The 13,821-nt window shown below is 37.4% G+C and overlaps 1 protein-coding gene across 5 annotated transcripts in view; it reads right to left on the reverse strand.

Annotated features, from left to right (window-relative positions):
• Positions 1-13,821, reverse strand: part of RCOR3 (REST corepressor 3) — a 57,312-nt gene that overhangs the window by 26,996 nt on the left and 16,495 nt on the right. For all 5 annotated transcript variants that reach the window (XM_031015454.3, XM_031015460.3, XM_031015458.3 and 2 more), the window contains 4 exons: positions 13,588-13,749; positions 11,772-11,896; positions 10,697-10,775; positions 592-810 (listed from right to left, as the gene is read on the reverse strand). In XM_031015454.3, the coding sequence (XP_030871314.2) occupies positions 592-810; positions 10,697-10,775; positions 11,772-11,896; positions 13,588-13,749 (585 nt within the window). The remainder of the gene's footprint in view (positions 1-591; positions 811-10,696; positions 10,776-11,771; positions 11,897-13,587; positions 13,750-13,821) is intronic.

The following is a 13,821-nucleotide window of genomic DNA, read 5'->3' on the forward strand; positions in this document are numbered from 1 at the left end:
ATACTATTATCCACATTTCCAGATGAGAAAACTGAGGCTGAAAGAAGTTAAAGAGCTCCTCTAAGGTTACACAGGAAGATGGTATAGCCAGGGTTAGAACTTAACAGGTTCACTGACTCTAGATGCTGATTTTTAACTACTATCTGATTATGATGATGCTGCCCTTACAATACTACTAGTACTACTACTGATAATGATGATGATGATGATGAAGACAACAACCATCACTCACTGAGCACTCCAAGTGTGCCAAGCACTACTAAGCAATCTACATGTATCACTGCAAATAATTCCCAATAACCTGCAAGAGAAGAATGATTATTATCCCCGATTTTATAGATAGAACATTGAAGCTTACAGAGGTTAATTTGCCCAAGACCACAGAGCTAACAGGCAGCAATGCTGGGATTCAAATCTAGAACAGGCAGAGGTATCTTCTAAGTTGGACTTAAGATAAACTTTAAAAAATGAAACCTGCATAAGTGGATGGCTGAGAAAAATCTGCAAACAACTGAGCTCAACCTAGGTAAAAGGTAAAAGCGGATAGCCAAAATGCACAGAATCATTAAAAATATTATTTTTATAAAATACCTGACGTTTTAGAGAGATCAACTCCATGTCCAGTTGCCTCAGGATGGTGTTGGCTGCATTGGGACTACAGGAAACTGCTACCACATCTTCCTGGGTTAAATACATGCCCTTAGGTGGACGGCACTTAGAACGCTGAGAATGATGGCGATGTTGTAAACTCTGATACTCTCTTCTTCCAAGTCCAATCTTGCTAGTTTGGACAGGTTGTTCAGTATTACCCTAAGAGAATAAAAGCAGAATAACAGGTCACTTGGTTTTCACAAATGTATAAAGTGAAAACAGTCTATTAATATTAGAAGTATCTGCTGCAATAAGTACACATAAAAAAGCACTTCTAACCAATTATATATTACGTACAAGTCCATACACACACACACATAGCACTCACCAACTGGGAGGAAAAGCATACAACATAATATATCCTTGCTTAATCCACTCAATCAAATGTTTGATTTTTAGGCCCAGAGGACTAGGAATAAGTGAAAAAATAAGTTAAGACTCTAAACTTTCCTATGTACTTCAAGATGTGATATATTTTCCCTCAGCAATAAAGGGGGCGAAAAGCCACCTTATTAAATGCAAAGTTCCTCTAAAAATAAAAATTAGAAAGAAAAAAGGGGGCAATTTAGAAATTATGACAATAGCAGATTAGACAGCTGGTTAAAGAGAGATAACATTTCATTTTTACTTTACAGTTGCTGAAAGAAAACTACGCCTCTAAAGGTTAAAAGGGACACAATTATCTTAACCCTGAAAATATTTCTAACTTCCAAATCTATGATTAAATAAAATAAATAAATAATAAATATAATAAATAAAATATAATAAAATATAAATAAAATATTTATAAATTTATAATTTATAAATTTATAATAAAATTTATTTATTTATAAATAAATTTATTTATAAAATATTTATAAATTTATTTTATAAATAAAATGTAATAAAATAAATATAATAAAAAATATAATAAATAAAATAAAAAATAATATATCTATGATAAAAGTAAATTTATGTCTCGGAAGAGTTAAAAGTATAACAATGATGACTGTGAAGTTTTAAGCATTATTTCATTATAAGTTGTTCTTAAAGTATGATATAAAAACACGTTATTCTGAAAGAATAATCTAGAAACTATATCTTTTAGGTTGAAGATTATTTAAATGAATATATTTAATAATCCAATTTTTTTTTTTTTTTTTGAGACAGGGTCTCACTCTGTCACCCAGGCTAAGTGCAGTGGCATGGGCACTGCTTACTGTAGTCTTTTGACCTCCTGGGCTCAAATGATCCTCCCACCTCAGCCTCCTGAGTAGCCAGGACTACAGTTGTGTGCCATTATGCCTGGCTAATTTTTCTTTTTTTGTAGAGACGGGAGTCTCACCATGTTGCCCAGGCTGGTCTCAAACTCCTAGACTCAAGTGATCTGCCTACCTTGGGCTCTCAAAGTGCTAGGATTAGAGGCATGAGCCAACACGCCCAGCCTAATACTCCAATTTCTTAGAAAAGGAACTCTTAGTAAAATTCGTTAACAAAAAAAATTTTTTTTTTTTGGTCCCCCAGGCTGGAGTGCAGTGGCAGGATCTCGGCTCACTGTAATCTCCACCTGGGCTCAAGCAATTCTCCTGCCTCAGCCTCTGGAGTAGCTGGGATTACAGGCACCTGCCACCATGCCCAGCTAATTTTTGTATTTTTAGTAGAGATGGGGTTTCACCATTATAGGCAGGCTGGTCTTCAACTCCTGACGTCAGGTGATCCACCTGCCTCGGCTACCTAAAGTGCTGGGATTACAAGTGTGAGCCACTGCACCCACTAAAAATTTATTATGAAGCATAATCCACTTAATTGCTCGAAGCTAACTCCAAGCAACACATGGCGGATCTGATGTTCAGAGAAACTCCTCCCAGTAGGGCACTACTAAAATTGCTGATCAAACATTTTTTAAAGTCTTTTAACATTCACTTCTGAGCTGGCAGGGAAGTGAGGAAATTCTTCCAAGGCCAGAAATGATGAGAAAGCAAGAATCCAGAGGGAGAATCAAGTACGCAGTAGTTGTCATTTGCCTAAAGCCTGGCTTCAATGGACAACAGGTGCAGGGCACAGGAGACAAGCCAAAATGCTAAAAGGGGAACTCCATCACTTTGTGAAGTAGGAAAAAAACACCCCTGCTCTGCAGAGGGAGGGGGTGATTAATGGGAGCCATGTCCATCTCACTCTTGGCTGGGTGGAAAGAAACCAAAAAAAAGTCTCCCAAGAGTGCCCCAACCACAGTCCTCCATTCAGGCAGGTTTAGGGCCTAAATTTATATGATCTGTTTGCCTGAAAAACCCCAAATCAAGATTTTAGTTAAAAGTGTCTTAGATTGGTAGTGCCTAGAGACAAATAACAGAAGCAAATGCAAATCCTCTCTAGAACAATGCACTTTAAACCCAGGTCTCAAAAAATCTGTTTATGACCAACAGGTCTTCACTAAATGAGCTTCTAAAGGATATATTGCAGGAAAAAGGAAATTATTTTCAAAGAAAGCCCTTAGATTCAGCAAAGAAGGGTGGGCAAAATAGAAGTTAAAAATGTGGGTAAATCTAAACAAAACGGACTATATGTTTGATTTGTGAGATTTAAAAAACCAAGATGTAACAAACTGTGCACAAAACTAGTATATAAATCAGGATGGTAGTGGATGCAGTCAAAGCATTCTAAGGGCCTTCTATTAATCAGAAAGTCAATAAAGACATCAATATTAGATTTTAAGTTAAATATGCAGGATAAAATTTTCAGAGTATACAATAAGAATAGAAATATAGAAACATCCCAGCTGGGCACAGTGGCTCATGCCTGTAAATCCCAGCATTTTGGGAGGCCGAGGGGGGCGGATCACGAGGTCAGGAGATCGAGACCATACTGGCTAACCCGGTGAAACCCCATCTCTATTAAAAATACGAAAAATAAGCTGAGCATGGTGGCATGCGCCTGTAGTCCCAGCTACTCAGGAGGCTGAGGCAGGAGAATCACTTGAACCCGGGAAGCAGAGGTTGCAGTGAGCCGAGATCACGCCACTGCACTCCAGCCTGGGTGACAAAGCAAGACTGTCTCAAAAAAAAAAAAAAAAAAAGAAATATAGAAACATCCCAAACAAACACAGAGGGAAAGAAAACAGAGTAAGAGATGGATTCTTAATCCCCAAAAATAGGACACGAATGAAGGGAAAGAAGACTAGGAAAAGCAAGTTGAATAGAAGGTAAAAATAAGAAAGAACAAAAATACATCAGCTAAACGTGATCAATATAAATGGGCTTAACTCTTCAGATAAAATATTAATACATACGCCCAGCTATATGCTCCTTATAAGACACATACTTAACATGTGAGGACACAGAAATGTTGAAAGTAAAATGATAAAGATAAGCCAGGCAAATACTTAACAGAAGAAAAATGGTGGCGCTATCAACATAACAGATAAAATACTCTTCAAGGCAGAAGCCAATAAGAGAGACCCTACATATTGATAAAAGGCTCAATTCAGCAGCAAGATAAAACAATTTGTATGCACCTAATAACACTAACTTCAACATATAAAAAACTACTTCTCAGTAATTGAGTGATCAGAATAATTGATCACATAAGCAGACAACAAAAACCAAGCTATCAAGTAGGCAAGCAGTAAGAATATGGATTTCAACTACAGAACTGACAAACCTAAATTAATGGACATATATAAAACCTTGTTACCAAGATAATATCCCTAAGCACACATGGGAAAACATTTATGAAAATTCCATACTCTGGGCTTGGAGGTTTAAAACATGTCAACAAATTCCTCAACATTCCTGCCATGGGGAAGCAGGGGTCTATATTCCTTCCCCTTGATTCTGAACCAACTTTAGTAACTCACTTATAACCACTGAATGCAAGAGAAGTGACTCTGAGTAACTTTCAAGGCTAGGCCAGAAACAGCTGAGTAGTTTCCACTTAGTGCTTCCGGGATTGATTACTTTGGAGGAAACCAGCCATTATGGCAAGAAGTTAGATTACTCAGAGACCACCAAATTGGAGAGGCCAAATGGAATTGCTCCAACCTACAGCTAGCATCAACTACCAGCAATGTGAATGAGTCAAAAACCTTTAATAACAACCTACTTGATGTTGAAACAAAAACGATTCTCTTTACGATCAGAAAAATGTTCCCTATCATATCTTCTATTCAAATTATATTGGTGATACTAACCAGTTCAGCAAGAGAAGAAATAAGATACAAGGACTAAAAAGAAACAAAATAGCTATTATTTTCAGGTAATATAAATCACTATATACGAAATCAAAAGTAATACAAATAAGTTATGAAGAGCAAAGGTCCAAGAATAACCAAGGTACACACTCCTTAAGAAGAACCACCAAATAGCAGAACTTACCCTAGCAACTATCAAGACTTATGAGGCTTATTATAAGTAATTGAAAAAATGTGGGATTAGCAAGGAATATTTAACTGACAACAGAAGCAGAATAGAGCCAGGCATATGCGTAAGCCTCATATACAATAAAGCTGGTATTGCAGACCAGTTGAAAAAGATATTCAATTCCGTATTAAAAAATAAATAGCCAGGCATGGTAGGGCTCACACCTGTTATCCCAGCACTTTGGGAGGCCAAGGTGGGAGGATCACTTGAGCCCAGAAGCTCAAGACCAGTCTGGACAATGTAACAAGACCCCATCTCTACAAAAAGTTTTTTAAAAAATTAGCTGGGTGTGGTGGTGCATGCCTGTAGTCCCAGCTACTTAGGAGGCAAGAGGATGGCTTGAGCCCAGGAATTTGTGCCAGCAGTGAGCTATGATTGTGTCACTGGCACACCAGCCTGGGTGACAAAACAAGACCCCCAACTGTTAAATAAATAAATAAATAAATAAATAAAGGATCTCTACCTCACAACATGAACTTATTTACTGCTACAGCAAGGACTTCAATGTAAAAAGAGAAAAAGTTTAAAATTTTCAAAAGAAAATGTAAAAGAATACTGGAATTTAAATTTAAAATTGGCCGGGCACGGTGGCTCATGCCTGTAATCCCAGCACTCTGGGAGGCTGAGGCGGATGCATCACAAGGTCAGGAGATCGAGACCATCCTGGCTAACACAGTGAAACACCGTCTCTACTAAAAATACAAAAAACAAACAAACAAACAAACAAACAAACAATTAGCCAGGCGTGGTGGCAGGCGCTTGTAGTCCCAGTTACTCAGGAGGCTGAGGTAGGAGAATGGCGTGAACACGGCAGGTAGGGCTTGCAGCGAGCCGAGATCGCGCCACTGCACTCCAGCCTGGGCGACAGAGCGAGACTCCATCTCAAAAAAATAAATAAATAGATAAATAAAATAAAATAAATAATAAATTTAAAATTTATGTGCTTTTGATGAAATAGCTGTTTACTTCCCTGTAGAGAGTAAAAAGACAAACCACAAACTGGTAAAAGATATTTGCTGTTAACCAAAGGACTCGTATCCAGAATATACAAAGAATTCAATAAGAAAAAACTTTTTACATTCAGTCTTTAAGAAAAAGACAAATACGCAGTGGAAAAATGGGTGAAAAAAAAAAAAAATACAAGCCAGGCATGCTGGCTCACGTCTGCAATCCCAGCTACTTGGGAGGATGAAGCAGGCGGATCATTTGAGCCCAGAAGTTTGAGGCTGCAGTGGCTATGATCACACAACTGCACACTAGCTTGGGCAATAAGCAAGATTCTGTCTCTAAAAAAACAAAACAAAAACCTCCACGAACGAAACATATAACAACAGCTAATAAACAGATAGAAAAACATTCAGCCTCAATAGTTACCTGATGAATGAAACTGAGGACACAATGAAATGCCTTCTCATATTGCCAGATTTGGAACATTTTAAAAGTCTGATCAAGCATTGGCAAGGAAGTAGACAATGGGTATTCTCACAGCCTAGTGGAGGTATATCAGCTATAGAAAACAATTATGCCATTACCTAGGAAAGTTTAATGCGGCTATTCCCTAAAATAGAGTGATTCCATTCCAAAGAATCCTGGGACCCTGTTACTCAGTAAATCACTGTTGGCATTTTGGTGAAACAATCTGTGCTTTGCACTTCAGTATGGTTGTCACCCCTTTCTCCTGCCCACTCGACAACTAAAATGCCCCACAATCACCGTTAACAATGAAAACACCTCCACAATTTCTAAATGTCCCCTATGGGGTCAGTGCTAAACCTAGCTGAGAACTATTGTACCAAAGGAACTCTCAGACATGTGTATCCAGAACATGTTCATATCAGCAGTGTCCGTAATAAAAAGCTGGAAATTAAGTTTATTAATTGGAGAGTGAATAAGTTGCAGTATATGTATACAATGGAACACTATAATATAGCAATAAAAATAAATCGCAAAAATAATAACAAAAGGCAAGTACTGAAGAATACATACAATATGATTCCAATTAAGTAAAGTATGAAATAAATGAAACTAAATGATAATCATATCATCATATGTGATTATATAGACGTGATAAAACTATAAAGAATGAAGTGAATAATTTAGAAATTTCATTATAGTGGTTCCCTCTAGAGAGAAGGTGAGACTATGCAATTGAGGCCGGGCACGGTGGCTCACGCCTGTAATCCCAGCACTCTGGGAAGCTGAGGCAGGCGGATCACCTGAGGTCAGGAGTTCTAGACCAGCCTAGCCAACATGGCGAAACCCCATTTCTACTAAAAATACAAAAATTAGCCAGGCATGGTGACGCATGCCTGTAGTCCCAGCTACTCGGGAGGCTGAGGCAGGAGAATTGCTTGAGCCCAGGTGGAGGTTGCAGTGAGCTGAGATCGCACCACTGCACTCCAGCCTGGGGGACAGAGTGAGACTCCCTCTCAAAAAAAAAAAAAAAAAACAAGAATATCCACTTGAGGAAACACAAACAGGACTTCTATTTCTTCGGCTCAGTGGTAGATACACTGGTATCTATTATTTTTCTTTAAATAGTTCACAACTTTTAAAAGTTAAAATTAAAACTTTCTATGTAATATGTTAACAACATGCAGAAGCAGCTACAAAGATCTATATTAAAAGCAATAATGTAGTTTCTTTCCCTGCCTGGTATCCTTATTGTTTGGAATGAGCAGAGAAATGAATGAAGCTGCTGACACATAGTGCTAGTCTTGGACCACACCTCTGCAGTATCCTCTTAAAACTTTTTAACTTATACTCCCCTCATATTATTTTCTGGTAAGATGAGATCATAAGCAAACAAAAGACCAAATGAGTATGCATCATCTTGCATAGTTGGGCAAAACTATATATTCCATATATATACATACACATATACACATACATATATACATACATATATTTTCTAGGTAGCAAATTCTTAAGTTTTCAGGTTTATATCACAATTAAGAGCATATAGCATGTATTCTCATTCATTAAAATTTTACTAAATGCTTACTATGCATCAGTCCCTGGGAGTGGAAAATAGTTAAAATATATTCTTGCTCTTAAAGAGCTCACCACGCAGGGACAGGAAGGCAGGGAGGGGAAACTATGAGTAAACAAGTACCACTCAGTAGAATTAGTACTGCAACAGATTTAAGGAGAAATAAGGAGGTTGTCAATTCAAGATAAGGCACAAGATTTCATAGAGAAGCTACATCTTGTAGAGTTGTGAGGAAATTTCCTAGGCAGATTTGGGAAGAAAGGAATTCCAGAAAAAAAGGGACCAACATAATCACAGGACAAAAGCCAGGGAACTAAAAGACATATCTAAAACACTGTTAGTAATCTGAAATAAATGGGGAAGGGTAAGGAATGCCTAACTGGAGAGTTTGTGTTTTATCCTACAGACGACACCATGTAAGGATTGCAAGCAGTGAATCAGCAACTTTACAAAGGATTGCTTTGGCAACAGGGCAGTCAATGGACTGGAAAGGGTGGTGTGGAGAATCTGGAAAGGGAGGCACGGAGATAATCGGAGAGAAAACTGTTAGGATAATTCAGAGGAGACGAGAACCTAAGAAGAAGGCAATCACACAGAGAAGAACAGAGAGATCAAATCTCACAGTTTTTTGAGAGACAGAATAAAAAAGAATAATGATAAAAGGAATAGAGTAAGAAAAAGATGCCACTAAAATTGAGACACAATGGTTAAAAAGGTAGATGGGAATCAGAACGGCATTACGAAAGTCAAAGACAGCTTTTCAGGAAGGGAGCGGTCAGTAATTTGATACAGAAAGCACAAGCAGAATACAACTGATCACTGGATGTGGCATTTAGGAAATTACTGGTAACCTGTCAGCAGTTTCAGTGAAGTGGTGGGACAGAAGCTGCCTGACTAAAGCAAACTCAAAAGTGACGTAGTGCTAAGAAGGATGATTTGTTTTCTAGAGTGGTTAAGACATATGCTTTTTTTTTTTTTTTTTTTGAGATGGAGTTTCGCTCTTGTTACCCAGGCTGGAGTGCAATGTCGCAATCTCAGCTCACTGCAACCTCCGCCTCCTGGGTTCAAGCAATTCTCCTGCCTCGACCTCCCGAGTAGCTGGGATTACAGGCATGTGCCACCACGCCCCGGCTAATTTTGTATTTTTAGTAGAGACGGGGTTTCTCCATGTTGGTCAGGCTGGTCTTGAACTCCTGACCTCAGGTGATCTGCCTGCCTCGGCCTCCCGAAGTGCCAGGATTACAGGCGTGAGCCACTGCACCCGGCCAGAGAAACGCTTTTAAATGGAAGACTTGAACATACTTTTTGGCTGCACTGAAAGGTTGAAAATATGCGAAAGACAAAGGATAACTGGTGGAGAAAGTCTCAGAGTAGATAAGGAAGGGATGGATAGGATCACATAAGCAGTGAAATTGTATAGGAAAAGAAAAAAGATCCTTCTTACTGTGAGAGACGGATATTAAGGCCCAAGACTGTTCATTCAACAACGATTTATTGAATCAACATTTATTGAATATTTGCCATATACCAGGTACTGTGCAAAGTGTTAGGGGATACAAATGAATAACTCAGTCCCTGACTTCAAAGAGTTAGCAGCTTAGTGGGCAAAATACAGTAACTGTAATATGTTCTAAGTACTAATATACCACAGTGGAAAGGCCAGTATGGTAGCACAGAGGTTAGAGGAAGGGCTGGAATTTAAGGGAGCTTCTGTCTGACATTTTCTCTGTGACATGGATGAAGTTTTCTGCCAAGTGTTTTTAGGGGTGGAGGGGTATTAGGCAATGTGTAGGAAGGGAAGAATGTTCAAAACAGCTGCCCAGATAAAACAACAGCAACTTGTATCCAAGATTTCTATGTCCTGGGTACTATAAAAAGTGCTTTTACACATATTACCTCTTTGATTCTCAAAACAATCCTATTATTTTCATTTTACTAAGAAAAAAACCTGGAACTTAGAGATTAAAAACTGAGGCACTTAAGGACTACAGTGAGACTGGAAACTGTTTTTCATAGTAGCAACAATTTACATAATTGTATCATTTTCTCCTGCTGCATCTCTTAGACCGTGAATAGCAACGAATCCAGCACCATGAGTTTACAGGGTTAGGGATGGTATAGCAGAAGGATAAGGGAAGTGGGGAGTTAAAGGAATGGGGAAATGGGAAAGAAGGAGATTCGAATAGTTGATCATTGGGACCACGGCTCTGGGAAACAAAGGTAAGGCAGACTTGGGGGAGAAAATGAAGGAATTAAGGAATTTGAGAATATTTAGCAGTAGAAAGAAAATCAGTAAAACACAAAATTACAGTAGAAGAGAATTTTTTAAATAACATTGATGAAAGAGCTTAAGGTGATGAATGGCCCATGGCATTGGGTTTCTTCAGAAGAATGAGAGTGACTAAATTGAATGAGGTCACATAACTAGTAAATGCTAAGTTTAAACAAACTCAGATCTTTTTCCAGTTTCAATGGTATTTTCAACTTTCAATAACTTGGTTAACTGGGGTTCTAGATGTGACTGTATTGCTAATTAACACTGAAATTTACTATCTCATAAAACATTACATTAAAAAGTTTTTCTTAATATGAAGTACTGTTCATTATTTCTCAGCAGATTTGTAGAACAATCACAAGTACTTCTACTGATCATCATTACCTCTTTTTTGGCTTCTTTTTTGGGATCATAATCACTATCATTCCCATCCATTGGATGTGTTTCTTCTACATCATCATCACTGAGAAGAAACAAAAATTAGTACACTTAATTCCCCCTGCTTTTTTTTTTTAGACAGCGTTTCACTCTTATTGCCCAGGCTGGAGTGCAATGGCATGATCTTGGCTCACTGCAACCTCTGCCTCCTGGGTTCAAGCGATTCTCTCACCTCAGTCTCCCAAGTAGCTGGGATTACAGGCGCCCAGCACCACGCCTGGCTAATTTTTATATTTTTAGTAGAGACGGGGTTTCACCATGTTGGCCAGGCTGGTCTTAAACCTGACTTCAAGTGATCTGCCCGCCTCAGCCTCCCAAAGTGCTGGGATTACAGGCGTGAGCCACTGTGCCCAACCAATTCCCTTCTTTTTATTGTATTCTAGTGCTCTTATCAAACTGTAATATATATATCTAAATAATTTTACTAAATATTATTTAACAGAATAAGAGTTGTACTTGGGAAGATGAGCTTTTAATTCAGATTTCTGTAGTGTTCAGAAACACTTATCTCATTGGGTATACAGAATTCTTTTAGCAAACACTTCTAGCTCAAAAACAGAGACCCAGTGGGAAAGGGATTTAAAAAGAAATATCATTTGGGAAATGGGAACACATACAAATTGACATAATACTTAAATTTCATTGGAGAATAAAAACAGACAAAAATGAAACAAAATGATTTTATACTATCAAAAGATTTAGCCTCAATAATAAGGGTTTCAGTTACTCAGGTAATTATAAAAAGACCTTTTTCATAGAACATATTCTTTAATATATTCTAAATATGTGTATTAAATATATCAATAATAAAAGGAAGCATTTGTGATTAAAATTAAAAGAGGTGAAAGAGCTCTTAATATTAAAACTTCTAACCACTTGGCTCTTCTTGTCAGAGTAGAAACATAAATGTAAGAATAAGGAATATTTACAATGTGTTGTGATAACTTTTCTGCCTTAGGAAATGTAAGCAATACAATGCAGTGTCCCTAACAATGTAACTATATGAAGGTAACCAACCTACCTGTCACCCTGATTATGTCTATTAGCTAGTTTACGAGCCTGGCGATCCATCAAACTTGTCCTAGAGCGAGTTTTTTTCCAAGAATAGTAATATTTTACAAGGCTTGCAATTGTCTTATCTGGAAGCTTAAAAAAAATCATGTTAATATCAGCAAGTTTAATTCATAAACAAAATGAATAATTTTGATGATATTCTTTACTATTTAGTAAAGGCATAATCAAAAAATATTTCATGGGTACCTTTATGAATTATAGAGCTAAAAAGTACTACTACAGTCAGTATCCCATATCAATTTCACTGACATTTCTGAATGAATATTCCTATTTGTTCTGGGAGAGGAGGGGAAGAGGTCACAAACTAATTTGGTGAGAATGTCCCCAGAAGTTCCCAGTGCAGCCATGTTAGTATTCAATATATGTAATTCACATAAAATAAAATTCCCTATTTTAAGTGTACATATTAGTGGTTTTGGTGAATTCACTAACTTGTACAATCACCACCTCTATCTAATTCCAGAACATTTTCATAATCTCAAAAAGAAATCCGGTACCCATTAGCAATCATTCCCTATTCTCCCCCTCCACCAGTCCCTGGCAACCACTAATCTACTTTCTGTCTCTATGGATTTGCCTATTCTGGACATTTTACATAAAGGGAATCATACAATATGTGACCTTTTGTGTCTTGCTTCTTTCAATTAGCAAGATGTTTCAAAGAAAAGCTATTCAATTCTTAACAAATTTTTCTGAATAACTTTGTTTTAAATCCAGGTCTTAAAATGGTAAATAATGCAAACAGGCTTTGGCCATCAAATGAAGTCTCTGAGTATTAAAATGACTAATGATCATGCACTGATCTGTCAGAGTGACAAACAAGGATGCAACTTCCCCACCAAAAATGTTCTCTTCCATTATGGAAGACACCTAGATATATTTGCAAATATTATCTAATTTTCATCTACTCAGGTTAAAATCGTTTAATGCAGGAACTTCTCGGATTTACATTATTTTGACACAATACTAAAAATGTAGGAACTAGAAATACAGAGCAGTTTCTCTCCATTAAAAAAAAAAGAAAGAAAGAAAAAAAGCAGCACCATCTGGACAATATTGAAATAATATATTTTTTTGTTTTTTTTGTTTTTTTTTTGAGACAGAGTCTCACGCTGTTGCCCAGGCTGGAATGCAGTGGTGCAATCTCGGTTCACTGCAACCTCTGCCTCCCGGGTTCAAGCTATTCTTCTGCCTCAGCCTCCCAAGTAGCTGGGGCTACAGGCGCATGCCACCACACCCGGCTAATTTTTTGTATTTTTAGTAGAGACGGGGTTTCACTGTGTTAGCCAGGATGGTCTCGATCTCCTGACCTCGTGATCTGCCCGCCTCGGCCTCCCAAAGTGCTGGATTACAGGCGTGAGCCACCGCGCCCGGCCTAATATGGGATTTTTTAAAAGGGGCTTCCATATCCAAAAATATATAAATTGGAAAAAATCCTCGTGTCAAAGAGTGAAACATTTAAAAATAAAGTTGAAATTATTTTTTTTCCTGGAACAATAAACATACGAAATAACTCTTATTACATGTATATTATTACATGTTATTTAAGTCAAAATAAAAGCTAATTTACTATAATGCAATAGCACATAACTGTCATGTAAGAGTGGTTGCAGAAAATAGGATTGTATATAAATATACCTATTTACAAATAGTTTTTAAAATTAAATTGAAGAATGTTTTTGTATTTAATAATTAGGAAGTGTTTAATAGTAGCTTAAGATATCATTCACATATGAACCACAGTAAGATTAAAATTACCATACCATTTGCTGAATCCTGTGAAAGCTCTTTCCATGAAAACTAAACGCTTGTTCAAATAGGACTTTATCTTCCACTGTCCACTCATCCGGAAAGGGAGTGAAATTAGGGAGATCAGCAAGGGACTTCTCAATGTTATGTTTATGCCAGAACAACATGCCAAGTGCCTTTGAAGAGAAATCATTCCCCTTTGGTTTTAATGGACTTATGTTCCATCACACTTAAGAAAGTTAAACACA

Source organism: Gorilla gorilla, chromosome 1, assembly GCF_029281585.2.
Source record: "Gorilla gorilla gorilla isolate KB3781 chromosome 1, NHGRI_mGorGor1-v2.1_pri, whole genome shotgun sequence".
Classification (NCBI taxonomy): domain Eukaryota; kingdom Metazoa; phylum Chordata; class Mammalia; order Primates; family Hominidae; genus Gorilla; species Gorilla gorilla.